Source organism: Littorina saxatilis, linkage group LG10, assembly GCF_037325665.1.
Source record: "Littorina saxatilis isolate snail1 linkage group LG10, US_GU_Lsax_2.0, whole genome shotgun sequence".
Taxonomy (NCBI): domain Eukaryota; kingdom Metazoa; phylum Mollusca; class Gastropoda; order Littorinimorpha; family Littorinidae; genus Littorina; species Littorina saxatilis.
The window spans coordinates 34,870,176-34,896,933 of NC_090254.1; the positions used below are offsets into that span (position 1 = coordinate 34,870,176).

Sequence of the window (26,758 nt, forward strand, 5' to 3'; positions counted from 1 at the left end):
TAAATCGGCCGGAAACGAAGCAATTGGGAAACCTGGATAGCATTAGAAGTGCATATACAGGGAATGCACCCACTTTTGGTCAACTTAGACCCCTTCTGCAAAGTCTACATGTATGTGCTTAGAAAAAAAAGTACTTCTAACATTTAAGATGAATGATTTATTCGCTGAAGTTTGCTGATAAATGCTAATTGCAGACTAGTAGTGATTCCACACTGTGTGAGTGGTCCACAAAGCACTCGGATAGGTGATGCTTTTGTAATTCTCAAACTGCTAGGTACTGAACGTAATGCCATTCTCAAATGGCTGAATAACTAACTCTGGACGTCATGAATTTAGATGCCCGGATAATGACATCATAGCAGACGCCATATTTGTTGTTCCCGACAGAGGCCCCCTAAAGAAAGTGAACACACGGCGTCAATAAAAGCTACACGGAGCTGCTGCCGTAATAAAAACAAACATGTAAGTATTTTTTTGCTGCAGAAGGTCTGTTATAAGCATGCATTTTAATTCTGGCAGTTAAAATGATGGAATGAAAGTGATCAGGAGAGACCCCACTGTTCTGGCATCGATCGAAAGTCGCGATTATGCCAGGACCTCACTGTGTGTTTTTCATTTGAAGCAACCAATAAATCACGCAGCTTTTACCAAATGCAGTCATTGTCAACTTTATGTGCAGAACTATATCAGTGGCAGACATGTATATGATTTTTCTTGACATTAAGCGTCCCATAATTGGCTCTCTAATGTTCGAGTCGTGACTAATCAATGTGGCCTGATCACATCATGTCAAAGTTGTTCTACTTCTAAGCCTAGCAGGCCTTCTGTGACTGCGTCATTATTGGCACCATACGTTCATAGAAAACTGATTGCAAATAAATTAGCTGTTGCTGTATTGTGGACACAGCAGTTGTGTCTATTGATAAACATCATGTGACTGAGAGAAATTAGAACAGTAGTTGTCCCCCTTCCCCCCAAGCCGGACAGACAGACGCATACATGTTTATATACTCTCTCTCTCTCTCTCTCTCTCTCTCTCTCTCTCTCTCTCTCTCTCTCTCTCTCTCTCTCTCTCTCTCTCTCTCTCTCTAAGAATGTAAGAGAAATCAAGACTCTTCTTCTTTCAAGTGGTGAACTGGGTCCCTTGGACATTTCATGTTCAAGATCTACAACACAGTGCAAGTGCAATTGCACAGACCTGTCTTGCTTTCTTGATGCTTCTTGTTGTTCATCGATACTGCTTAAATCAGAGGAGTTTCATGTTCAGTGTGGTTTGAATGACACTGAACAACTACAACTACAACTGCAATAGACCCTATCAGTATTCCAAGCTCTCATTATCTCTCGCAAACTTCAGAGCATAGCAAAGCATGCGGTACAGCGATCTCGTGCGAGCTGCACAAGCCAAGGTTTGAAGTTCTCGCGATGTTCAAAGCATAACAAAGAGCGTGTCTCGCGAGAGCTGCTCAGATACCGAAAAGGTCTATTGTCAAAATTAAGAAACTTATTATGGCACTGCAAATTTGTGCAGTTAATGAGTTATCTGGAACTGGAAGAGGCAGTTACAATGGTAACTTAATATTGCAGTAACTGGTTAGGAGTTTTATAAAATAATGGTCTGTTAGTGTTATCTGATAGGATCCTGGCTGTCACATTATGCTATTGGACTTTGTATGAATTAGTCAAGTATCTTTGGTGAAGATATATGGGCAGGCATGGGAATTGTCCGCCGAACGGATTTTTTTTTGTTCCGCCGCAAAAGTGTCCGCCGAAACAATAAAGGGGGGAGGCACACAAAAAAAGCACCGGTTACTTTTGCCTTTGCGCAAAAGCCCGCGAACACTTTCCGTACTTTGTTCACGCACTGCCACCGCCCGCCTCAGTTACTTTAACTTTTATGTTTGAAAGTAAACCAGATTGCACAGATTGTGTTACACTTACAAGTTACATTTTCCTGTTTGTCTCAACAGATCAATTTTTTTACAAATTTAAACCATATAATACGTGTATATATTTTTTTCTTCAAAAAAGCACAAATTGGTACTAAAAAATGATTCTAAAAACAGAATTTAATGGCCAACCGTGGAGCTCAGATGACACCAGATTGCACCATCTGGGTTCTTTGGAGAAAATTTTTTCCGGGGGGTCATGCCCCCGGACCCCCCTAGTAAGACTAGGCGCTTCGCGCCGTCGACTTGACGCTTTGCGTCTTCAGTTATAAATGTTCAGCCTTTTTTACAATTTTCAATTCCCATGCCTGATGGGGGAGAGTAATCTCTGCCACCCAAGTTGTATACTGTAAGTGGAACAGTAGGATTAGGAGAAACCATCCTACTTGTAGTACCACACCTCCTCCCACTTTTTTTGTAGTATTTTACCAACTCAGACATTGGGACACAGTGATGGATATTTGACATAGAATCAGAAGAAACATTGTAAAGAACCATCTTTTCTGCATAAACAATTTCACATCCCATCAGTATTCTTAACTCGCTAAGTCTCATTGCCAAAATGTACGTGTTGTGTGTGTTATTTACTGTTAGTACTACTACTAGTAGAGATCATCATGAAGAATTTCAAGGGACTAAACTTGGTACAATCAAAGAAATCTATACAAGAAATAGGGTTGATCAGAGATCAACAGGGCTGAAAACATGTTGTAGAACATGGTGTGTGTGTGCAACCAGAGGCGTTAGAGTGTGACTGTGTTAAATGTAGAATGAACCGCCCCATTTACGAACCCCAATGTAAGAACTCCTATTGTCATATTTTGGAAGTTCGTAAAAGGGAGTTTTGACTTAAACAGCCAATATAATTTAAAGTCGATTTGTGGGTTATAGTTTTTTGGGGTTGGGAGGCTGTGTTGTGGGTGAAGTAGACGGTACGCTGCCTGTGGATTATTAATCATAATGCATCACTGACTTGTGTCGTTGTGGAAGGCACACCTGTTGGGCTCCCAAAACTGATGGATGATCCTTCACGAGGGGCTGAGTTTGCGTCATTGTGGTGTAAAACAAGAAGCACCACCCTTTGTGCATACAGTGATCATTGATCACATGAGCAGCGAGCAGTAATTTTCATCCAGTAGCAAGTTTCAGGGCAGTGCTTTTTTGCCCCTAAATTCTTTCACACTCAGTGTTTTTGGTTTTACAGTACTGAACGTTGACCTGCTGCAAGTGAGGCCTGTCGTGGCTGTGTACATTCTGATATTAGACTGTTAGTGTTGGAGTATCCGTGATGTTGGACTGCTTTAAGTTTATGCTGTGATGAAGGCCACTTGAATCAGGTATAATCCTGATTCTGAGAAAAGGTGGTGAAGTTTTGGGAAGCTTGTGATTGAGTGTTTTTGCTGTGGCTAAGAAAGAAGCAGCTCGTGAGGAGAAAAGATAGACATAAACAGAGGGAGCACGTTGCTTGCGAAGAACACATACTGTGCACTGTGTAACAGTAAACTATTTCCCTCCCTTATCAACTAAGTTAAAGAAGGATTTGCACTCTTCAACTACAAGATTGTGCGACTCATCATGAGATTTTCCAAGAAAAAGAGGGAGAAATCTGTCGAGGCTTCAGGGTGAGTTTACTGACATTTGTGATAGACCTGTTCATGCATCTGGAGAACTCCAACATGTACATCCAGAGAAGCGTCTCGAAGCAAAATGTTCAGGACCTTATGGGGAGTTATGTGTTACTGTTAGTCAACCTTGTTTGTAAAGTGACCATTGCTGGCTGTGTGTCTAACTTTATCTCTCCGGACTTTCCCTGGAAAGTGTCATTCCCTTTTGTTTCAGCTGATTAATTGTTCTTAGTTACATAAATCTAAAATGTATTGTTTATTTGTGTGCTTTGTCTTTTGAAATTGATGGTTTTACTGTACATGACGCAGAGATGTTACAGAGACATTGTAGCAGACAATACAGTGACTGTATAGATGAGGGTGGGATTGTCAAAGCGGTGCAGATTTATGCCTCCCTCGAGAAGATAGAGACTCTAAATTACAGGCATGGGAATTGTCCGCCGAACGGCGGATTTCGGCCAAATTTTTTTTTGTTCCGCCGAAAATGCAAAAGTGTCCGCCGAAAAAATAAAGGGGGGAGGCACACAAAAAAAAGCACCGGTTACTTTGGCCTTTGCGCAAAAGCCCGCGAAAACTTTCCGTACTTTGTTCACGCACTGCTACCGCCCGCCTCAGTTATTGAACTTTTATGTTTGAAAGTAAACCAGATTGCACAGATTGTGTTACAAGTTACATTTTCCTGTTTGTCTCAACAGATCAATTTTTTGACAAATTTAAACCATATGATACATGTATATATATATATATATATATATATATATTTTTTGTCTTCAAAAAAGCAAAAATTGGTACATTTTTGTACTAAAAACTCTGATTCTAAAAACAGAATTTAATGGCAAACTTGGAGCTCAGATGACACCAGATTGCACCATCTGGGTTCTTTGGAGAATTTTTTTTCCGGGGAAGCATGCCCCCGGACCCCCCTAGTAATGCTAGGCGCTTCGCGTCGTCGACTTATAAATTTTCCGCCTTTTTTACAATTTTCAATTCCCATGCCTGAAATTATTAATAAGTACGACAACAAAAAAGTATCAGTATGGCTGTTTCTTGAGAATGGCTAAGATAGAAGAGTGTAGATATGATCAGAATGTTTATGCAGTTTGTGAATTTTGCTAACAAAATTGGAATAACCTGGGACTGGGAGTTTATTGGGCATTTTGTGAGTCCATAGTGAGCGTGGATTTTGCAAAGTGACTGAAATAAGAGAGCAACAATATTCAACTATGTATGCTCAGAATCTCTTTAGTAAAGGTTGCAAACATAGGCTGAAAGAGAGAGAGAGACAGAGAGAGAGAGAGAGAGAGAGAGAGAGAGAGAGAGAGAGAGAGAGAGAGAGAGAGAGAGAGACCAACACTGATTTGATTGTGTAGGCCAACAACCCATTCACACACATGGTGGAAAATAGATGTAATTAAAGAGATAGGCAAAAAGTACACACACAAACAGACCAAAATGATTTCAGTTTAACATACCCCCGACTTCCAAGTGCTGTAACCAGCAGTATCAAAAACTGAGAGAGAGAGAGAGAGAGAGAGAGAGAGGGAGAGGGAGAGAGAGAGAGAGGGAGAGAGAGAGAGACTGATTTGATTGTGTAGGCCAACAACCCATTCACACACATGGTGGAAAGTAGATGTAATTAAAGAGAAAGGCAAAAAGTACACACAAACAGACCAAAATGATTTCAGTTTAACATACCCCCCGACTTCCAAGTGCTGTAACCAGCAGTATCAAAAACTGAGAGAGAGACTCAGAGAGAGAGAGATATTGATCTGCAGTGTTACAATGTGTGTGGGAGGAGACCTCTTTCTGCTGCTGCTTGTGTTGCTGCCGCTGCTGCAAATAACTCCACTGCTCCACTTTCCTCCTGCCCTCCCCTCTATGGTCTGGCAGTCTCACTGCCCCTCTGCTTATCAATTCAGTCTGCTAGAACCAGGCCTGGCATTTGTCTGCAGCTGTAGCCATGTATGTCACTGTTACACCATGCTGTTGAATGATTTTTGATCAGCAGATGTTTGACTGGTTGTGGAGCAGTGGAAGAATATAAGCCTTTTGCCTTTTAAAAATGTTTTTAAAAAAAGCAAAAAAAATCCGTTCAAATGGTGGTGATGGCATTTGAGCTTGCAGTGAAAATTAAGGCTGCCTGCAGCCAGTCTGAGTTAGACTTGCAGTTGCAGAGATAGAAAGTACACAGACATAATACTGATACTAAAATAGTTGTTTTTGCTGCTCCTTTTAATGCAAATCATCTGTAATTTGTAAATAAATTGTCCTGTAGGCCCTAACAGTGTTATGTCTTGGAACTGTGATTTACAGTACTGTGCTTTATTCCTTTGGCAATGCAGACATATTTTTTTTTTTTTTTAATAGAGGGAAATTTAAAGAAAACATTTGAGATGATTTCACGAACGAACTAACAGTAACAACATGATTCATAGCACGACTTTCCATATGTTTGTGTGAAAATGAAGAATGAATTGTCTTGCTCGAGCGATGCTTGCGCATGACTATAGCTGACAAAATAACAGCACGAATGTGGCTAACTCTGGTCTTTGTTTGGCTTTACCAAGGGCTGCTCCTCAGAATCCACAGGCAGGGCCAGGCGGGCCGCCGTAAGTAGAGTTCACTCGACGTAGTCCGCGCTACTGTTGTTCTGCCGTTGTCTCATGCATGCTTGAGTCAGTTGAGATCAGTCGTTGTGCTTGTTTCTTTGCTTGCAGAGTATTGTTGTTCGTAATACTGCTGTCGAAATTTGTTATGCATGCATGCCTTTGTCAAACTTTTTTCAGCACTGCGGAAACTAAAAAAGCTGCACAAACTTGTTTAACTTTAAGGCAGGGGAAACCTGTGTATGCATACATGCTCCATCTTCACATGTAGATCTCTTACTTGCTCGTTAACTAATTATTACTAAGTCATTTTTGTTAACTAATTATTTCTAAGTCATATGAGCTCTTACACTTGCATCGTTTATCTTTACATGTGTATTGGTGTTGTTTATCTACCAGTGACCCTGAGTTAATTTTGATGTGTGATGCATGCCAGTGTTTATTTATCCTGTGTGTCAGATATTATGATGCGCGCATCACTGTCCTTTTAAAAACTTTGTTTAAAGACACAAGATTTTTGACATTTTCAGGGATCATGGTTGAGATCCTCAAATTGCACAAATTTGCATAATAGTAATAATAGTTTAAAAAATGTATTGGTTGGCATGCTTCATGCTTCTAATTCTAGTTCTTGTTCTTCTCACCTGCAGTCGCTTGTTCTTATATTTTTTTACAATTTCATGATCTCATGCCTAGTTTAGTAAATCCATCAATAATGAAAATAGTAAGCACCAAAACTATGTATATATATGTTATTATTGTACATACCGAATACATGCTGATGCACCCATTATATTCAGAAAAATGTATGGGGCACTGTTTGTTATTGTTGGCTTTATGTCAGCTTAGGTGATTGGCTTTTATTAAAAGTAAGTATAATAAGTTAAAAGTAGTGTTCCCTGTCAAAAGGTTTAATAGTGTATAAACTTATCAACAGGGAACCCTAGTTTTACTTTTACAACAGTGTAATCTCAGGAAATATAGCATACATAAAATTGATACATGACGGTTAATGTACTAACAATGGACAACAGTTTTACTTTTAGTTCTCAGTTGAGGGTAGTCTGAAGTTTATTTACAGCATATACCCCTGTAACTGTATGAGTGTCTGCGAAAAGGGCCAGCAGTAATGCAGACATTTTTCACATTTTGTCAGTCTTGACATTTTTAAGGAGATGGGGGTAGCTGAAGCTTTGACAGCATATGATCATGCATTAGGCTAGCATTATGTCTTCCTGTCAGAGGGCTTGTCATTTGCCCCCTCCCCCCCCCCCCCCCACCCCCCACCTCCCACCTGACAGTGATACTTGAGTCACATTTTTGGTTTGATGGGTGGTTCATGACTGAGGGAGGGTGGTTTTGGAGGGTGGAGGGCGTGATGCCTTGAAGCAAGTGACTGAAGATCAAATTTTGTCTTTTATCTGCTTTGTTAGTTTGTTGTTCGAGGCCCATGCATTACCTACGAACACTAGTTTTTGTAATTTCTTCTCCCGTATCCTCAGGATACACTTTCAGTTAGGGGGGAGGGTTGTGTGTGTGCAGTATTTATTTTAAGTGTGCTGACTAGATCATAGATGAGCTTTCATGTATTCATAATTCAGGAAAGTTCTGTAAGTGTAGATGCATCTACGTCCAAAATACAGAGGAAACGTTTCACTGTTGTAATGAAAAATGCACATGTTGCAGACACACGGTGCTTTTTGCCCCAAACACTATTTATCATTCTCTGACATCTGTAATGTAAGTCAGTGTACGTACAATCATTCATATGTGCAGTCAAGTGTAGAGTTGAGGCCAAAATGCAGATCAGCTTTGTGATGGTTGAATATTATGCATCATGTCAGCGTGGGCACACATTGATGAATTGATGTTCTCTTCAGTTGTCAAGAGCTGTTGTCACTGTCCTTGTCATGGTGGCATTCTGTCTTGTCCTTCCAAGGGGGGGGGGGGGGGGGGGGGGGGGGGTAGGATTGGTGGGTCTTTTTTGTGAGCATGTGTTGTCGAACACTAACAGGGTTGATTATGCCAGTCAGCAGTTTGTTGTAATACTAATAGGACTTATTTCACATTTTACCATCAAAACAACCCAAAAGGCAGCTGCAGTTTCAGCCAAGTAGTCTGCATGATTTAACTAATGTTGGTGTCAGTGTTGTTTATTAAGTGATTGTTGTTGCATGATTGCAAAATGTGAGTTGTTTATTGCTTTTTGCCGCACTTGTTTGTATTATGACAAACTTAACTACAGCACGATGATTATTAATGATAATGGAAGTAATGACTTTTGATTGGTGAGCTTTGGGCGTCAATGTCATAAGTACGGGTTTGGGTAATGGAGAAGGTTGACGATCATGATGTAAGTTTGGGGCAGGCTAATGCCTGTTCATTTGCGAAACAGAGAGAGGGGAAAGGGATCATTATGATATGGAATGTTGATTGTGGTGTATTAAATGAATACAGATGACAGCGTTACTTGATGTTAGAAGCGTGTGTCTGCTATATTACAGTGGAGCTCCCCTTTCACAACCTCCACACGTCTGAGAAAATCAGGTTGTAAATTTACAGAGGGTATGATCAGAAAATCTGACAAAACATGGTCTTAAAAAGGAGGGAGTCTTGAAGTGGGGGTAAATTTACAGAGGGTATGATCAGAAAATCTGACAAAACAGGGTCTTAAAAAGGAGGGTTTACTGTCTTAAATTGGGGGGGTCATAAAAGGGAGGTTACTCTGTTGCAGTGTAGCCTTTGAGCTGCTTTGATCGTCTGATCTCTCAGTAATAGAAAATGATTAACCCTTTGTTGTTAGTGTGGGCATCAGTGGTAATTGGTATTACAATTATGCTGGAAACTAGACCTGACATCAGTGTAGTGATAGCAATTTGAATTGAAATTTAACATGTATCATGGGCCAGAACAATAGTACTAGTAATAGTATAGTTTCATTTTTGTGACTAATGCGCAGTTAAAAGGCAGAAGATGCCTACTGACTGCATACTGATTTTGATTTTTGACTTGAGTGCTGAAAAGACAGTCGTTTGAAGTTGGACAAGAATTTGCCATGGATGTTACTGATCTATTTTGCAGATTGGCAATGCATTTTTGACTCACACGCGAAGCAAAATTTCAGCTTGGTGGCTTAAAAACTAATGAATGAGTTTGGTCATTAAAAATCGGAAACTTTTAATGAATTTTGTATTTTTATTAAACAATATAAAACCATTTCATCTTATTCTTCATCATTTTCTGATTCCAAAAACATATACATATGTTATATTTGGATTACAAACAAGCTCTGAAAATTAAAAATATAAAAATTATGATTAAAATTAATTTTCCGAAATCGATTTAAAAACAATTTCATCTTATTCCGTGTCGGTCCCTGATTCCAAAAACATATACCGGTAGATATGATATGTTTGGATTAAAAACAAACTCAGTAAACTAAAAAGAATAGACATATAGAAAAGCGTGTTATCCTGCTCAGCGCCACCACTACCGCACTATTCTGCATGGCTTGTCGATTTCACTGCCTTTGCCACGAGCGGTGGACTGACGAAACTACGAGTATGTGGTCTTGGTGAAAAAAGCATTGCGTTCTGAGTTCAGTTTCATTCTGTGAGTTCGACAGCTTGACTAAATGTTGTTATGTCGCCTTACGGTACTTATTTTTGTATCTGTCATTAACAATACCACCAATAGGCTGTCCCTTTTTCAAGTGTCCCGCAGTGGGGCACTGCGGTTATGAAGTTAAAGGCCCCTCCTGTTTTTGGAACCGCAGGAGCTTTCTAGTTTGCTGTTAGGTATATTTTTGGTTCCTCTTTCCTGTCATGCTCTCTTTTTCTTCATGAATTCTTTTCTTTTTTCTGCCTTCTTGCTCATTCACCTGTATATTTTCCAAAAATCTCTTCTCTTGCCGCTTGTCTCGCGATTCATGTATAGTTTAATCTGTTGTGTTCTGATGTAAGTCCAGCAGTAGATAGGTTAAGCCTATTTTAACATACTGGAAACTGGTAATCTTCCAGTAGGTATTAATTTAGTTTTACTAAAGCCTGCTGGGACACAAGTAATGGGTTAGTGCATTTGTAAACAGGAATCGCTTGACAAGTGGCCCCCTTCATCCCCCCCTTCCTCGTCCTGATATGGCTCTGCGTAGTCGGCTGGACGTTAAGCAACAAATAAACAAACAAACAAACAATTTTTCAAGTGTGTCCATTATGTTCAGTTGAAGGTCTAGCTACTCTCCAAGGCTACTAACTCGTGTCACTTTCAGTGATGACTGATGTTGCAAAACTTTTCCAACATAGTTTATTGGTACTGCTTGTGTTTATCATCTGTGACCTACTATCTAAAGCCAAACCTAACTTCCTTTTACATGTACTTAAAGTTGAATGGTCAGCTGAATCATACTGGTTTGTTTTGCAGTCACATTATTTTTGAGTCACTTGAGAAAATGTGACTCTATGTAATCGGTCAGTGTTAGTCTGTCCGGCCGGCCGGCCGTCCGTAGACACCACCTTAACGTTGGACTTTTCTCGGAAACTATCAAAGCGATCGGGCTCATATTTTGTTTAGTCGTGACCTCCAATGACCTCTACACTTTAACGATGGTTTCGTTGACCTTTGACCTTTTTCAAGGTCACAGGTCAGCGTCAAAGGAAAAATTAGACATTTTATATCTTTGACAAAGTTCATCGGATGTGATTGAAACTTTGTAGGATTATTCTTTACATCAAAGTATTTACATCTGTAGCCTTTTACGAACGTTATCAGAAAAACAAGGGAGATAACTAGCCTTTTCTGTTCGGCAACACACAACTTAACGTTGGGCTTTTCTCGGAAACTATAAAAGTGACCGGGCTCAAATTTTATGTGAACGTGACTCCCAGTGACCTCTACACTTTGACGTCTGCTTTGGTGACCTTTGACCTTTTTCAAGGTCACAGGTATGTCTTGAAGGAAAAAAATTGAAATATCATATCTCTGAAACTATTCATCGGATTTGATTCAAACTTTATAGGATTATTCTTTACATCAAATTATTTACATCTGTATTGTGTTGTGAATAGCAATTTCTTCCTGTCCATCTGATGCCTCATATAATATTCAGAACTGCGAAAGTGACTCGATCGAGCGTTTGCTCTTCTTGTTGTCTCTTCTTTTCATTGAAAATTGAAGCAAGCGTAGAGTTTACTGCCAAGCTACTGAAGTTGCTGCTGTCTTTCCTTTTGACTTCTTTTTTCTGCCTGAGAGTCATAGTGGCATAGTGGTTGGAGGTCGTGGTTCGTCTCCCACTCGGGGCAAATACAAGTACCCGACTTTTTTGAACGCTCTCCAGTCCACCCAGCTGGAAATGGGTACCTGACCCTATTTAGGGCTGGGGAAGGCCAAGGCAGCGAGGGAGAGGAGATGGGCACTGCCCTCATGAAGCTGGCCCTAGACAAGTTGAGATCTCTAACATCTCTCTCCCCTACGAACTGATGGTTGTGGTAAATCGTTGACTGTTGTTGTTGAATTGTTTAGAATTGTAGCATTTAGTTGACCGTTGTTGTTGAATTGTTTTAGGTCGGGAGGGCCAGGAGGACCGCCGCCGCGGGAACAGAGCAAGCGTCTACAACAGACGCAGGCACAGGTCGATGAGGTCAGTGTAATTGGACTTTTTGTAGTGTGCAGAGCCCTTGTGGAGAGTGCTTAAGCCTGTCCTTAACTGGGCCAAGGCAACTATGTCAAGTATACTTCGTGAAGCTCCAGCACTGAGTTTTCGGTAAAAAGACTGCGAAGTCGACTTCGGGCTCAATTAAGGCCTTTAGTGTCATTTGTTGAGCCATTTTGCCTTCAGCACAATTTTGGCCTTTAGGATATTGTCTTCAAAGGAATATCTGGTAAGGAAAGGAGAATAAAAGGTCAGTTAAGAATCCATTCCTCTACCTGAATGTTCTGTTGTGCCTCATGTATCAGATCCAAACATGTAATGTGAAAGACAAGACGATTCGAGTATGGTGAGGCTGCTGGTGTCGATGTGGACTGTTATTTTGGCATGGTGTCTTATCGCAGTGTAAATTGTTTGCAGGTTGTGGATATCATGCGAGTCAACGTGGACAAGGTGCTAGAGAGAGATCAGAAAATCTCTGAGTTGGACGACAGGGCGGGTAAGTCAGTACATCAGTACAGTTTTACTGGACATGCCTGATTTTTGTTTCGTTCTCCCCCGAAAGCAGCGTATGGCTGACGGAATGGCGGGTTTAAAACCCACTCGTGCAAAAAGATAAGATTTGCTCCATTCCTAAGTAAATGCAATCTTATTTCATAAAAATTGCAGTGGAGAATGAAATTAGAAATATGGCAAAGAGAAAAGGTGGCCCCAGCAACTGTTTTGGGACTATGTAGCACTGAGCATTGCTGCAACAGTGGATCTGACCTCAGTAGCAAAAACATCTGATAAAAGCTTTGTTTTCTTTTGAGAGAGATATATATCATATGTACCATTTTAACAACAGCCTTACCCCCTGCGGGTTAGGGGGAAGAATTTACCCGATGCTCCCCAGCATGTCGTAAGAGGCGACTATCGGATTCTGTTTCTCCTTTTACCCTTGTTAAGTGTTTCTTGTATAGAATATAGTCCCAGTAAGGTCATATATTGTACTACGTTGCAAGCCCCAGGAGAAATTTTTTGATTAGTGCTTTTGTGAACAAGAAACAATTAAAAAGTATCTCTATCCCATTCTCCCCCCCCCCCCCCCCCCCCCCCCCCCCCCCCCCCCGTCGCGATATAACCCTTCGTTGTTGAAAACAACGTTAAACACCAAATAAAGTAAACAAGAGCCTTTTACAAAAGCAAAAGGTTATTGAGGTGATGATGAGCAGGAGTTCTGGGAAACAAGCTTTACATTTTGTGATCTGTATTCAGCTTGGGGAAAATATCAGGTTGTTGTGGGGACGGGTGCGATGAAAACTGAGAAGAGTTTGTAGACAGCATTTGCCAATTGATCTGTTTTGTTTTCAGATGCCTTGCAAGCAGGGGCCTCTCAGTTTGAAGCCAGCATTTGCCAATTGGTCTGTTTTGTTTTCAGATGCCTTGCAAGCAGGGGCCTCTCAGTTTGAAGCCAGCGCCGGAAAATTGAAGCGAAAATATTGGTGGAAAAACTGCAAGGTAGGGTTGGATTTTTGTTTTCGTTTTCTTCCATGCTAATGTCTGCATGGAATTTGAATATGTGTCTTAGTTCTCTGCTTTTGTGCAGACGCAAGATAGAAAGCTCATGGGTTGATAATTATTCTCAAAGACTTCCTTATGTAAAAAATAGCTCACTGAAATGTGGTTGAAGATGCACATCAAGATCAAGGGAAGAGGTGCTAGTGGGAACCTTTTTAGTGGTTGTTGTTGGTAAACGTTTCTTGAAGATGAGGGGCTTGGGAGTTTAGGGAGGCTAACATGGATGTACACAGGGAAAGAGAAATTTGAGACAGTTCTCCAGTGTGTTCTGTACGTAATAATTAGTCCTGTTACATCAGATTGCAATTTACTTGACGTGAGAAAGCAGAAATATTTTGCATTACAGTGAAGCCCCCATTATGACACCCCAATTTTAAGACACACACCCCCCCCCCCCCCCCCCCTCGTTAATACCTTGCTTTTTTAGACTTTCTGTTTATAACCTCTGTAAATTTACGTCCATGTTCTGCGTGTATTCATGGCGAGGGTGTGCGTGGTACTGTGATCCGTTAAAGTGCGCTGTCTCGCTCAGTACCGCCGACTTCAGCACTAGAGGTTTCTGTCGGGGTTACCCCACCCTTAGCTCCTGGTCAGGGACCTTACCTGGGAGCACAGGTAGCAGAGGTTTTAACGCGCCTCTTACCCGCGTGATGAACCCGTATGACTATGAGCACATAGGGTATTTACTAATCAACAGTGCCACCTGTGAACCACCCCGCTCTGATAGGAACACCGCCAGTTGGTCCAGGACAGCTTATTCATCCGGGCAAGCCCGACTTATATCGCTGCAATCCCTTATATCTAAGGGACGCCCCCTATCCGCCGCCTGGGGACCCGCCGGGTTGGGGATGGTCGCCCCGCCACCTAATTGGAGATAGCCTGACCCCGGCTACGTCCATGTTAAGACTCACTCCTTTTTAGGACTTGTTTTTCTCAGATTTGTGGAGGTCTTAAGGGGAGGGGGGGGGGGGGGGGGGGTGGACAGTATTGGTTCAGAAGGGAATGCACTGTGTATATTGTTTGTTAAAGTTCTCTCCTCATAAATGTTTTAATTCCGGAGTTTTTGAATGTGTGATTTTAAAATGACATGCAATGTTTCTTGCCTCTCAGATGATGATCATTCTAGGCTTGATCGTCGGTATAATAGTAGTTATAATTATCGGTGAGTGGTGAACGAATCAACATGATCAACTTGATGTTGTACATCACCACTGTTTTGATCTGATGCACACAGACTGTGTTGTAGCTGTATGAGTGCTCATGTGTGTATTTCTTTGATCTCGTAGTATAATAGGTGTATGCATGACTGGTTTATTGTTCGGTCTGTCTTGTTCTTGTAAAGTATACCAAAACTGTGAAAAATAGCTGTAAAAATTTGAAGTTAATGTAAAGGGAGCAGCAAGAAAGAATTTTCAGTCAAGGCTGTATAAATTCATGTCAATGGGACGTACCCCTGGACAAAAAACAACAACATTAAAGTCGAATGGGTAGAGAAGAAGATTTACAATGTGGTTGGTATGGGAAATCCGGTCATTTTTATTTGAGTGAAATTTTTGTAAAGAACCTTTATGGCTGTTGTAATGTACAGGGTGACACGAAAAAAACAGATCCCACCAAAAGTTTAATATTTTCTGAAATAATCAGCCGATTCTTTTATTTTTTCAGGTGAGCCAAGCTGAAATGATGTTCTAACAGCCCACCAAGTTTGAGCTTCAAGATGTCATGGACAACGGAGCATAAGACATTTATAGTCGAGGCCTATTTTCGCCGGCGAACAGATTTGCTCGGGCTGCGCACAACAGACTCTCTGACTGAATCAATATTCCTCGGTGTCCTTGCTGATTTAGGTCGACCAGAGTGGGATCCCCTGTTAGGGTTTTTACTATTGAGGTTATTGACAGTCCCATGGTCTCTGAACTTATCCCTCCATCCATAGATAACTGATTTAACAGGAAAGTCTCTACGTCCAAACTGTCTTTTGAATTCCAGTTGAGCAGCGTGGATAGAATTCGACCGAAAATAGGCCTCGACTATAAATGTCTTATGCTCCGTTGTCCATGACATCTTGAAGCTCAAACTTGGTGGGCTGTTAGAACATCATTTCAGCTTGGCTCACCTGAAAAAATAAAAGAATCGGCTGATTATTTCAGAAAATATTAAACTTTTGGTGGGATCTGTTTTTTTCGTGTCACCCTGTAGTTAGATAGACCAGACAATATTGCACTGTGTGTGTTTTTAAATTATGTTTGATTTTTATGTTGACGTGATTCAGTAGATGTGTTTTATTGTGTCTGTCTATTGATTTGTTCAGTGTCATTATTTTTGAGTTGCCTTTCTTTTCCTGTGACAGATGTGGCTCATTCTGATAGGAATCATTGTTGTCATTATAATTATTATCGCCGGTAAGTGTTTGCATGTGTGTGTGAAATTGACAATATTGTGGGTGCATAAAACAGCAGAATCAGCACCAAGTACTGTTGCAAGTTTGCAGTGCCATTCTAGCCTGCTCTTCCCGTCCGAGCTAAGAAAAAGTCATCTCCCCCTTCCCGCCACCACCCCCACCCCAATTAACTGTTTGCTTATTAAACTCAAAAGAAGAATGGAAAACATTTGATCCTGCTTGGAGCTGATTCTGCTGAAATGGATTTTATGTTCTGTTCTTTTAACAGAGCTTTCTAATTGGTTAGTTTGTGTGTGTTGGTGGAGGTTTCTTTTTCTTTATTTCTTTGTTTTGTTCAATTATTTTCTCCTAGCCTCATTTTTTGCATTAAGTTTTTTTTTCTTGACCGAAATCAAGAATGTGTGTCATCTGTACTGAAGGACCCATGTAGAAAATAAAGACAGTGACAAACAAGGAATATGTAGATTGGTAAACAAATGGTGATAAGGAACAATTAAACCAAAGTAATTTCTCGAAATTCCGTAAATGCCTAGTTTAAGTTTATGCTCAGTACCTCAGTAGTCTAAATCCCTAAACCTTGGAGAAGAATCTCTTTATCATAAGCTTTAACTGCCTCCAGTAACCTGCTTTGAGTCATTATGGCTGTTTCACTGTATTTTATTTATTTTTTATTTATGGTTATTTTTTTTAAATTGTTGGTTTGACAATCTTTAATTATGAAACTGAAAGCTTTGAATGATATTCACTGTTAGCGTCAAGCTGTCTTCCCTGCTTTCTTGTAACACCGAGCGGGTCGCATGCTGTCATACCACGCGTAAGGGTCAATATTTAGACAGACTGAAGTGAGAAGGTCCAGATTTTAGGGGTGTAGGGAGCGCCTGGGTTTGCATCTCAAGCTGTTTGAGTTCAGTTTGCTATGTCTTTCTTTGTCTTTACCTTCAGTTTGTGCCTGCTACTTTCATTTGTCATGTCGACTTGCTCTTTCCTTGTCAGTGATTGCATTGCTTCGTCACTCGGGTTTCAGCTTTCTCTCTTTGTTTTAGCTCTCTTTTTCTTTAGTAGTAGAGTCAGGTGAACGAAAACTGAATGTAAACTTTGTAAGCTTGGTGTTTAGAAGTGAGAATGACAGTAGGTGCTGTGTTTATTGTCTGTGATTTTCATATCCAGTAGCCAAGAAATATGTACAGATACCTTGACTTAGGTCAAGATTTTGTCTTTAATAATGTATTTAATATATTGTTATTGGAAATTTAAGTGCAAATACATAATGATAGAAAACTTAAGTAAGCTGTGAATGTAATACTGTTTGAGATTTAAAGAAAATCAGTAAATCCAAGCTAACTTCCCTGGTATGAATTACTTCTTAGTACCATTGAGTAATGGTTCTATGTTTCTGAAAGAACTGCAATTAATGTGTGTGTCACGTTAGTGGATCTGGTCTATTTTTTCTTGTTTCTTTTTTTAATCATTGTTCAAAATGACTTGGTGGAAGTTTAATTGGATTTTTTTTTTAAGTCCTGAAGTAGAGAGAATATAACTACAAGAATTTAGCAAATGTTTGCATCAAAGAGTTCGGGGAAAATGGGGCAAACATTTCTGCTTCTTAATATTGGAACAGAAATGCAGAGCCCTTTGTCGAACTTACAGCTTAGAATGAACAGTGATTTTTTTCTGGGTACAATTTTATTCAACAAATAATCCAGTGTGATATCTTGCTCTTCTCAGTTTCTTTCATGCAGGGCATTGTTGCATTGTTTTACTTGAAAGATTTGTAAAAAAACAAAACAACTTCAGTTCTGCTCTTGAAAGACAAGTAACAAACCTGAAAGAAAAAGTCCCCAAACCCCTGAATTCTATATCATAAAGGCTTTCTGAGTATACTTCACGGTAACACATAGTTGTAGGATTTGGTAGTTTGCTTTTGGGATTAGCGTACAATAGCCTGACCCCATCATGATACATTTCCTCACTCATTATTTCTTTTCCCTGCTCTCTCCTATCTGGGCTTTTCTTGCTGCAACCAGTTTGGGCTACACAGGGCTAAGGGTACGGGTAAACCACTTCTTTTTTTTTGACTGGTGTCCTAATGGCTGGCAGTCCCTGTACTGATTTGGTCATGACTTTTTTTGCCGCTTTGCTTTGCCTTTTGCGTCAGCTTTGTCATTAATTTCTTTGTCATTGTTTTCTTTGTCTTTGTTTTCCTCCACACTTTTTTCTTTGTTTTTGCATGTCCATGCCACTATACTAACAATGATTGTCTCCCTTACTGGTGTGAGGTTTTTGATTGTGCAGTACATTCTGCTGACAGTTTAATCTGTTTGAAATGTCTGTCAATGGGTAAGGGGGGGGGGGGGGGGTGTGTGATGGAAGGGATGCTTGTCATGAATAATGGAATATTTTTTTCGCTGGTACAGTGTAGTGATTCTTGTTTAATTCTTGTTAATTCTGTGTCTGACATTTTTACAGGTAGACTAGAAGCTAACTGAAATTCCAAAGGATGCTTAAATTAAATGCAAATTGCTGCCAAATCTGTGTTTGCTCTCATGAGATTTGTTTTTTTGTCGATAAAATTAATGTTTGGGACAAATTCAAAGTTGAAGGTACTGAAAAGGTATACAAGGCTAGGCTAGTCAAGGCTAGTAGACCTAGCTTTAATGGACCGGTGAAACAAGATTATTTACATGAGAGATTGCTTACTTCGAGGTAGAGACTGGGATTGTACATCTGTGATATTGATGTGTCCTTTCTCTTGTTCAAAATGTTAAGTTCCTTGAAAATATTCTGGTTGTAATGTGTGCCCATCAATAGATTTAATGTTGTATCTACTAGTGTACTTGATATCATCGCATTGAAAGGATGAGATGGTTGAGAGATGAATTTCAAGGGTCATCATTATTTATTTTTGCTTTTAGTGTCGTTCTCAGATGGTAGGGGTGGGGAGGGATATTACGAGGAACAGTTCGATTAAGATCGAGGAAAAAATCATGGGAGTCCCAAGTTCAGCTCCAACTACATGTAGTTGATTTTGAAATTGACACTGAAAGGATAATCTGAAAAACCAAGGGAAGTAAGTGCTGTAAATACACATGACATGTGCAATAGAGTATTAGTGACAGTTATGCCGAACCTATCTCCTGGCAGCTGAGAAAATGACAAGCATTGAAATGAACGTGCGACTTTCATCCTCATGGAATAAAAGGATGAGATAGTAGCGTGAATAGTGAGTAATATATCGGGTCATTTCAGTCATTCGTAGCATACACAATGTTGGCCTAAAGATAACATCTGCATGGAAAACAAGGAGATCTTCTCATTTAAAACTTCTTTGTTTTTGTGTTTAGTGGAGGGGGGTGGGGGGATTAGGCTGGTTGACTTTGTCAAGAAAATAGTACAGTGGAACCTGTCTATGACGACCAAAGGGACAAATCAAAACTGGTCTTTATAGACAGGTGAATTATAGAGAGAAAAGACCACCCCCCGCGGGTTAGGGGGAAGAATTTACCCGATGCTCCCCAGCTAGTCGTAAGAGGCGACTAACGGATTCTGATTCTCCTTTTACCCTTGTTAAGTGTTTCTTGTATAGAATATAGTCAATGTTTGTAAAGATTTTAGTCAAGCAGTATGTAAGAAATGTTAAGTCCTTTGTACTGGAAACTTGCATTCTCCCAGTCAGGTCATATATTGTACTACATTGCAAGCCCCTGGAGCAAATTTTTGATTAGTGCTTTTGTGAACAAGAAACAATTGACAAGTGGCTCTATCCCATCTTCCCCCTTTTCCTGTCGCGATATAACCTTCGTGGTTGAAAACAACGTTAAACACCAAATAAAGAAAGAAAGAGAAAAGACCGTCGGGGACCCTTTGGGCTGGTCCTTGTGGACCAGGTGGTCGTTCTCAAGAGGTGGTCGCTACGGAAGGTTCTACTGTACTTCTTACCTTTTTATCTTACGACTGTATTTTTTTCATTTGCGTTGGTTAGATTACTGTGTTGTTCTTTTGTAGTTTTACTTTTGTTGATGAATTTGCACAAACCCAGTAACTGCAAAACAATCTGCAGAATTTGCACAACAGTTTCTCCTGTGATTGTTTGTGTACTCTTGTAACATCAAACCTCTCCTCTAGAACGAATCCATTTGCACAATTCTTTAACCTTGCTATGTAGAATTCTTCTCACAACCTTTCTGTTACTTGCGCATAGTTATGGACACAGTGATGAGAGCTAAAGCATCAAAGAAATTTTCAGGTGTAAAAATTGAACCCTACCAGTATGACAGCAAGACAAAACAGTCCTGAGAACTTTCATGCTTACTTTTTTGTAGTGCTCTTTGAATTATTTTGTTGTTGTGTGCCCTCAAATTTTATTTTGGCTTGTAAACTTTTCTTTTGTAGTGATGTGTTTTGGTGTATTGTGTTGCTGGGGCACCTTTTGCCCTGCATCTTCTTCTGTCATTTATTCCGCCTGTTTTTGCATGTTGGTTCTTCCTCTTATTTTGTGCCATAAGATTTCAACAGACTGAAATTTCTGGAGCACCTTTGTAGAAGGTACATGTCGTGGTCGTCCTGGAATTTTGGTGTAACTCGATTCTTGGCGATTTTGATGTTTTTGTGCTTTAGACTAAGTAAATCATTCTCCATGAGAAATGTTCTCTAAAATACGATGGTCAATACATGATTTCACATTCTTTTATCTTTTTATCCATACCAGGTACAAATATAAACACTATTTCATAATAAAAATAATTAGTTTTGTCCTTCTCTTGAAAAGCGGTCTGAAATGAGTTACGCCAAAATTCCGTGACGACATCCCTGTGCCTTCTGAAATTGGTCCAAGCTTTGCATTTGTAGATAGGTAGGAGAAGCCATGAGCATTCAACTACAAAGTGGGACACCTTGCCTGTTCACTGTTGAATTTGAAGTGTTTAAATCACATGATCGGCTCCACATTGCGCAACATTTGACAAGGTTACTTTCAACATTGGATCAGTTCTAAGAAGGCACTGTCAATGTTGTTTAACTATCTATGTCAGGTGAAAACAAGTTTTGTTGATCCTCTGATCATCATAAGGGCAAAGGTCATTCTTGAAAATGTGACTTCTTGAAACTCAGCTTGGTGTAGCATTCTGAAGTCCTGCTTAAGACTGAAATCTACTCATATGCATAGAGGCCAGAACAAAATGAAAGCACAGCATTCCAAATTCATTCAGAATTTTTGTGAGACTACTTGACAGTTCAAATAATATTGGATTAGAACATTTGTCTGCTTCGTATTCACCGATGTGGTTTGTCTATTTTGGCCAGTATGCATTAGTAACAATAGCTCCTTATCTTATTTGTATTTATTTTTGTTAATTTTTTTTTAGAGATGCCAGGCAAGACTTCTGATAATATATGATTTGACAGCTAGATTTTTGACATTGAAGTAGATCTGTGACCTTGAGGTTTACAATATTGATACTATAAGTTAACATTATTTATCTTTGATATTTGTCATGGTGCACACTCTCATTCCTGACATTTTTATAGCTGTATGACCTTGAGGTGTGTGGTAGGAACTGCATGCTAATCCTCTGACCTTGACCTATTTGACTTAAGTATATAATATATATTTGACCTAAAAATGTTTGACCTTGATAACCATGTCATATTTGACCTTGCCATGTTTGACCTTGACATTTCTGCATCCTTTTCAGTGTGGGTGGCAACCAGCACGGGAGGTGATAGTGGCGGCGGTGATGGCGGCAGCACGACAGCATCAGCACCAGTGAACGACGGGAAAGGGGGAAAAACTGGGGGAGGAGGCTCGAAGTGATTTCTCACTTCACCTTCTTTCTGTGTCATCGTCGTCACAACGTCACGAATGGACTGATTTGGAGCGGAACTTCTTTTTTTGTGTGAAAAAAGTGCTGTTTTTTTTCTCTCTCTTCTATGGGCCACAAAAAAAAGGCAATTTTAAGAGCCTGTTTTTAGGGCTTGGTGTTTTATTTTGTACTTGAAGATATACTTACATGTGCAGCCAAATGGTTATGTGAGAGAAAGGGAAAGTTTAAGTGTTTGCGAGTTGAGTCAATATTGGCAGAAATTGCACAGAGCTGTTGGATCAGAGAATGCAGTGCAGTGTGTAAAGCACATTATGTCATTTGCCATCATATACTTGCTTTGGAATTATAGTATTCTGATCCCAGGAAGTGAAAAGGTCAAACCAAATTGTAGCCCTAATTGAGTCTCTAAATTGTGTGCATTGCAACAGCTATTTCTTGTGGTATAACGGAAATAAGAACAAAAACTAAAAACGTCAATGATTAAAAGATAAATACATGAGGAAATTATACCAACAAAAAGCAACAATAAAAATACAACAACTGAAATTATTTGACTTTTGTTTATTTCGATGACCATATTTGCTCATTCCAATTTGATATAATCTGGACCACAAGTGGATCATCTTACAAGTACTCATCGCTGCTCATTGTCTCAAACGATGCTGTTTTTGCCCTAAACAACAGTTAATCCAGGTCACGCTCAGATCCCTTGGCAAGCCAAGAATTTTTATTTTGTTTAATCTTTCACTTCTTCTTTCTAAACCCTTATTATAACCAGCATTTATCACCAAGCTGCAGTGACAAAATCATTCATCTTATCTTAGAAGTTCTGTGACATGCAACAAGGTTTGCGAGTGAATTCCCGTGGGAAAAGCCCAAAAGGCGCATGTATCCAATGATTGATAATTACTTGTAGATGGTCCACTTGTGTCTGGAAAGATTCAGCATCAGATGTTTGCACAGTGTGTGTTTGTATTTAAAAGAAAGTAAGAAATAGTGCAGAGACAGAGCTCAAGTGAAAAACAGTATGATCAAAGTCTGGCTCATATTTTCAAGAGTGAAAATGGTTATGTCCAGCAAAAAAAAAAAAAAGCGAAAAAAAAAGCATAGGTTTACTTTTCAAGGATTTTTTATTTTGCTATTCTGATTTATTTTGCTACGATTCATTTAAGTCATGATAGTGATGTTCAGTTGATGTGTTAATTGCCTGTGTTTGGATCTGTGCTTTGTTACGACTTTATGCTGGGTCTTGTGAGCGATTTATAAGCCCAACATCTCCATTGACTGTGGCTTTAGAATGATTGTTACTGTGGCTGTAAGATGTTAGCCAGAGGGCTAGTTACAATGCGAGTACTTACCTCAAGTGAACAACAGCACAAGAAGATTGGGAGAGGAAACGGCTTCAAGGAACTCATTGTGTCATTATTTTAATGTGTTTGTGTGATTTGGTTTATCGACTGTTTTTGATTTTTTTAGTCCAGTTCTGTTGGTGTCATTTTGATGCAACAAATATGTGGCCATCATCTTTATGTGGCATCACCCCGTTCCTCTTGTTGGGCCACAGGTTTTTGTCAAGTGATCTCCGATTGGGGTTGCCATGGCCACCAGACCCAGTGCTGTGGCACGTTTTGAGGGATACATGTAGCAAGATATAACCTATTTGCTTTGACACGCTAACATTTAGCTGTGGGGAATAGCTGGGTGTCACGGAAACGCCCCGCTTTGCTTCCGATTGTCCTTTGTCCTTGAAATGACCTTGGTGGTGTGGATGACGTTCATGGCCCAACAGCTCCTCAAGGTTGACTTCAAACGGAAGAGCTACTTACTGGTTTCCTTGGTTGCCACCTCGCTTCCAACTCTTCAATTAATCCACAGAGACAAAACCAGTTTGTTTGTTTTTCCTAAGGGTTGTTTTTACAAGGGTTGAATATGTTGCAAATGAGATCCCTTGAAAAAATATCCATGGTTAACAATGTTTGGGGTCAGCAGCAAATTTGGCGAAGTTTGTGGCATGTTGGACAGCTTTTTGATTAGTTGAGACCCTTGTTATTGAGAGCTACCTAGATTTCACAAGCGACAGCAAGACAACAAAAGCAGTTTGGGTCCAATGTTTGTTTACCTTGGGGGGAGGAGAGAATGTGACCACTGCGGAATCACGCTTCACACAGTCTGCGTAAAGAAGATGTATATTGCCTACAGTTGATTGATGTTGGAGACGTTACACTTGAAGATTTGACACCAGATTCATTTATTTCACCCGTTGTTTCCCTGTTAAGATTTTGTCATTTCTCTTCATGTCGGTGTACAGTTACGAAATGATGTGCACTGTTGGTGCACTTCTCGTGATATTTCTGTTGACAAATACCTGTAGTTTGATTGATGTAAATGTTGTACTTGTAGCTGTTAATACTTTTTTCTTTGTGAAATGTGAGATGTACATACGTGCAATATTTGAAATGAAGTGTAAATGAGAGCTACAAACTACTGTATCGTTAGGTGGAACCCTTTCTTCTCTCCGTCTCCTTAATGAAGATTAGGGCTTGAGCGGTAGGAGGAACCAGGTATGGTTTTGCATACATGTGTATGTGCTGCGATGATGTGATCTGTGAAATGAATGTGAAGGCAGGAAGGTCAGCATTATGTAAACATTTGATAAAAGACATTCGTTTAAATTGCAGACAGAGGTTAAACTGATACTAGAGCGATAGAAGATTTGAAACTTTTGTGACACACACCCACCCATCAGGACATGATATGAAAAAAAGGACAGAAGTTTCTGAGCATTTTGCGACTAGCGGCAAAGAGAAAGCATACCAACCAACTTTCAATAGATTACAGATCAACTGGGGGCAGAATCTAACTTTTAGGTGTTTTAAAGATGGATTTGTCATTCATTTTATCAGATTTTGTGGATCTTGTATATTTTCTGTTCATGTCGAGTAGATCAGATGTTTTTCCCCTCATCGTTGCAGTTTTTTCTGTTCTTGGAAAAAAATTAAATGAATGGATTAGGCTTGTTTAAATAGTACACGTTAACTGTCATACTGAAGCCAGATATATATATATCTATACTCACCGAGTTTGTTAGCTGAATATGTAAGAAAAATAGACTTGAGTGTGTAACGAGTTTTAGTAGCTGTGTGTAACAAGATACAAAACTACGGTGTGAAAGTGGATGGTCATATTTGAAGATTATTATTTTGCAAACTGGGTTTTGTCAGTTGTGCAAACATTGTGGTGTGTTTGATATCATCAGACACCAAAGATCTTTTCATTCCATTTCATGTTGAGATTGTCTTGGTTGACCGAATGCTAAAGCAGTAGGCTGTTTATTTTCTATTAACTTCAAGCAGTCTTTTGAAATTTCCACCTGGGAAAAGACCATTGAATTTGAGTTTGCCAGGAATGAGATTTACGAATAGTGAATACAGCGCACTTTGCGAAGCAATCTTGTTGCTGCAAACCATTTGATCTAGCACATTTTGTTGATATGTCAAAAGAAGTGAATTATCTCCCTTCCTTCAGGAAAATTGTCATTTCTGGCTGATACAAATTCTACAACAGCACAGCAGTCTACGTATAAGCACCACCATGTCATTTATTACTATTTTTTGGATTTAAAAAAAATATACTCCATTTGAGTTCAGACTACGATTTTCAAATGTGCTTGAAATTAGGTTTGATGCTGCGGGCACCGCAGCTAAAAAAAAAAGAGCGACATTTTTCTTGGACTCTTGAGGCAGATGCCAGTCAGTAACACTTGGTCTCAAGACTAAAAGCTTCTTTCTCTGAATCTCCAAATTTTGTCTTCAGTTAGACAGATTTCATTGCTTTTTGCTGTTGCTCCATCAGCATGTTGTGATTGTCAGCTTGAGATGTACATTTATTTCTTCAAAGCAAGTGTACATGTACATTTTTTCGTATTCATTCTCTTATATGTAGTGTGTGCAAGAACAAAAACCTACGGCACCAAGAATCTATGTTGTGGATGGCATTCTACTTTTGACAGATAGGTGTTTTGTTTTTTTATTTCGTAGGTGCACAGACCCCCTTCACCTCAGTGATTTATAATTCTCCCTCCCCAAAATTGTAGTGTAACCAGCACAGAAGTGCGGTCAAAATGTGTGTGCTCAGGCCACTTTCCCAGGTAGTACAAAAGCAACCTTTACCTCTAATCTCTGCTCCCTCCCTCCCTCCCTGTTGTAGTTGGATAGTTAGACGTTGTAGCGCATGCCATGTTTAGCAAGAATTCATTCTTTTGTGCTAGCTTAAATTATTCTGTACTCCCAACTTTCTTCTTTTTGTGTGTGCCAATGATGTGATCGTCTTCGTTCTGACAAACAGTTGATTCCATACATTGCCATCACTGTACGTACTTTACTCTCTCCACCATCATCTGTAAATTGTCATTGTATGGAATATAAGGTCAACTAGGAGACAGTTTTGTTGTTGCTGTGTTTCTTACTGAGTGCATGTGGTGAGACAGAGAGAAAATGCGAGTGAATCCTGTAGCTGGTGTGGGCCTGTAACTTAGCATAGCAAGACGCTGAGGAATTGGTAAGTTAGCAAGGTGGTCTATTTACACGGATTCTGCATGTGATGAGGTGCTTCATTGAAGAGACTTTGTCATTGCCACTTTATTAAGGGCTTTACCGTCTGATGATAGTCTACAATAGACGAATTCGAAAAATAACTCCGTCAGAATTGTGGGAGAGATACCTTTTCTTGCAAAACTTCTGCCAAACATTGGAGGGGCCAATCGCTAGCAACGGAAGTGTCAGAAACACGTGCTCCCGTTGAACCATTTGACACACGCACCTCGCTAGTGATTGGCCCCTCAGTGATTGGCCCCTCAAATTGTTGGCAGAGGTTTTGCAAGAAAAGGTCCCTCTTGCCCAACCCATACAAACCCGACTGGAGTTATTTCAAAAATCGTCTATTGACAAGATGACCATGAGCTACAGTACTTCCATAATCCTTGTAACAGGCGTGTGCTTTCACGACAGGTTCCACTGTTCTTACAGTTGAAATTAAGTAGAAATGCAACGCCAATGCACTGCATACCCCAGCGAAAGACAAATCTCACTCTCTCACACACACACACACCACACACAAACAACAAATGCTCTTTTCTCTCTCTCTCTCTTATACACA

General features: G+C 39.9%; 1 protein-coding gene across 4 annotated transcripts; it reads left to right on the top strand.

The window, feature by feature from the left end:
- Positions 1–307: 307 nt before the first annotated feature.
- Positions 308–26,045, top strand: LOC138978655 (synaptobrevin-like). 4 transcript variants are annotated; one of them, XM_070351434.1, is made up of 8 exons: positions 321–462; positions 6,142–6,183; positions 11,740–11,815; positions 12,245–12,323; positions 13,245–13,324; positions 14,495–14,546; positions 17,810–17,831; positions 21,476–26,045. In XM_070351434.1, coding segments are annotated over exons 1-7 (351 nt in total). In that variant the 5' UTR covers positions 321–460; the 3' UTR covers positions 17,830–17,831; positions 21,476–26,045. The 4 variants fall into 4 exon arrangements, with proteins under 4 accessions (XP_070207534.1, XP_070207535.1, XP_070207533.1 ...); XM_070351432.1 differs by lacking the exon at positions 17,810–17,831; XM_070351431.1 differs by lacking the exons at positions 14,495–14,546; positions 17,810–17,831 and adding an exon at positions 15,735–15,786 and having other exon boundaries at positions 323–462.
- Positions 26,046–26,758: the final 713 nt, after the last annotated feature.

Excerpts from the sequence above, each read along its gene's own strand:
- LOC138978655 (XM_070351432.1), top strand. Across the intron at positions 12,324-13,244 it reads TGAGTTGGACGACAGGGCGG|ATGCCTTGCAAGCAGGGGCC; the intron begins GTAAGTCAGTAC and ends TTTTGTTTTCAG. Across the intron at positions 14,547-21,475 it reads AATAGTAGTTATAATTATCG|TGTGGGTGGCAACCAGCACG; the intron begins GTGAGTGGTGAA and ends CATCCTTTTCAG.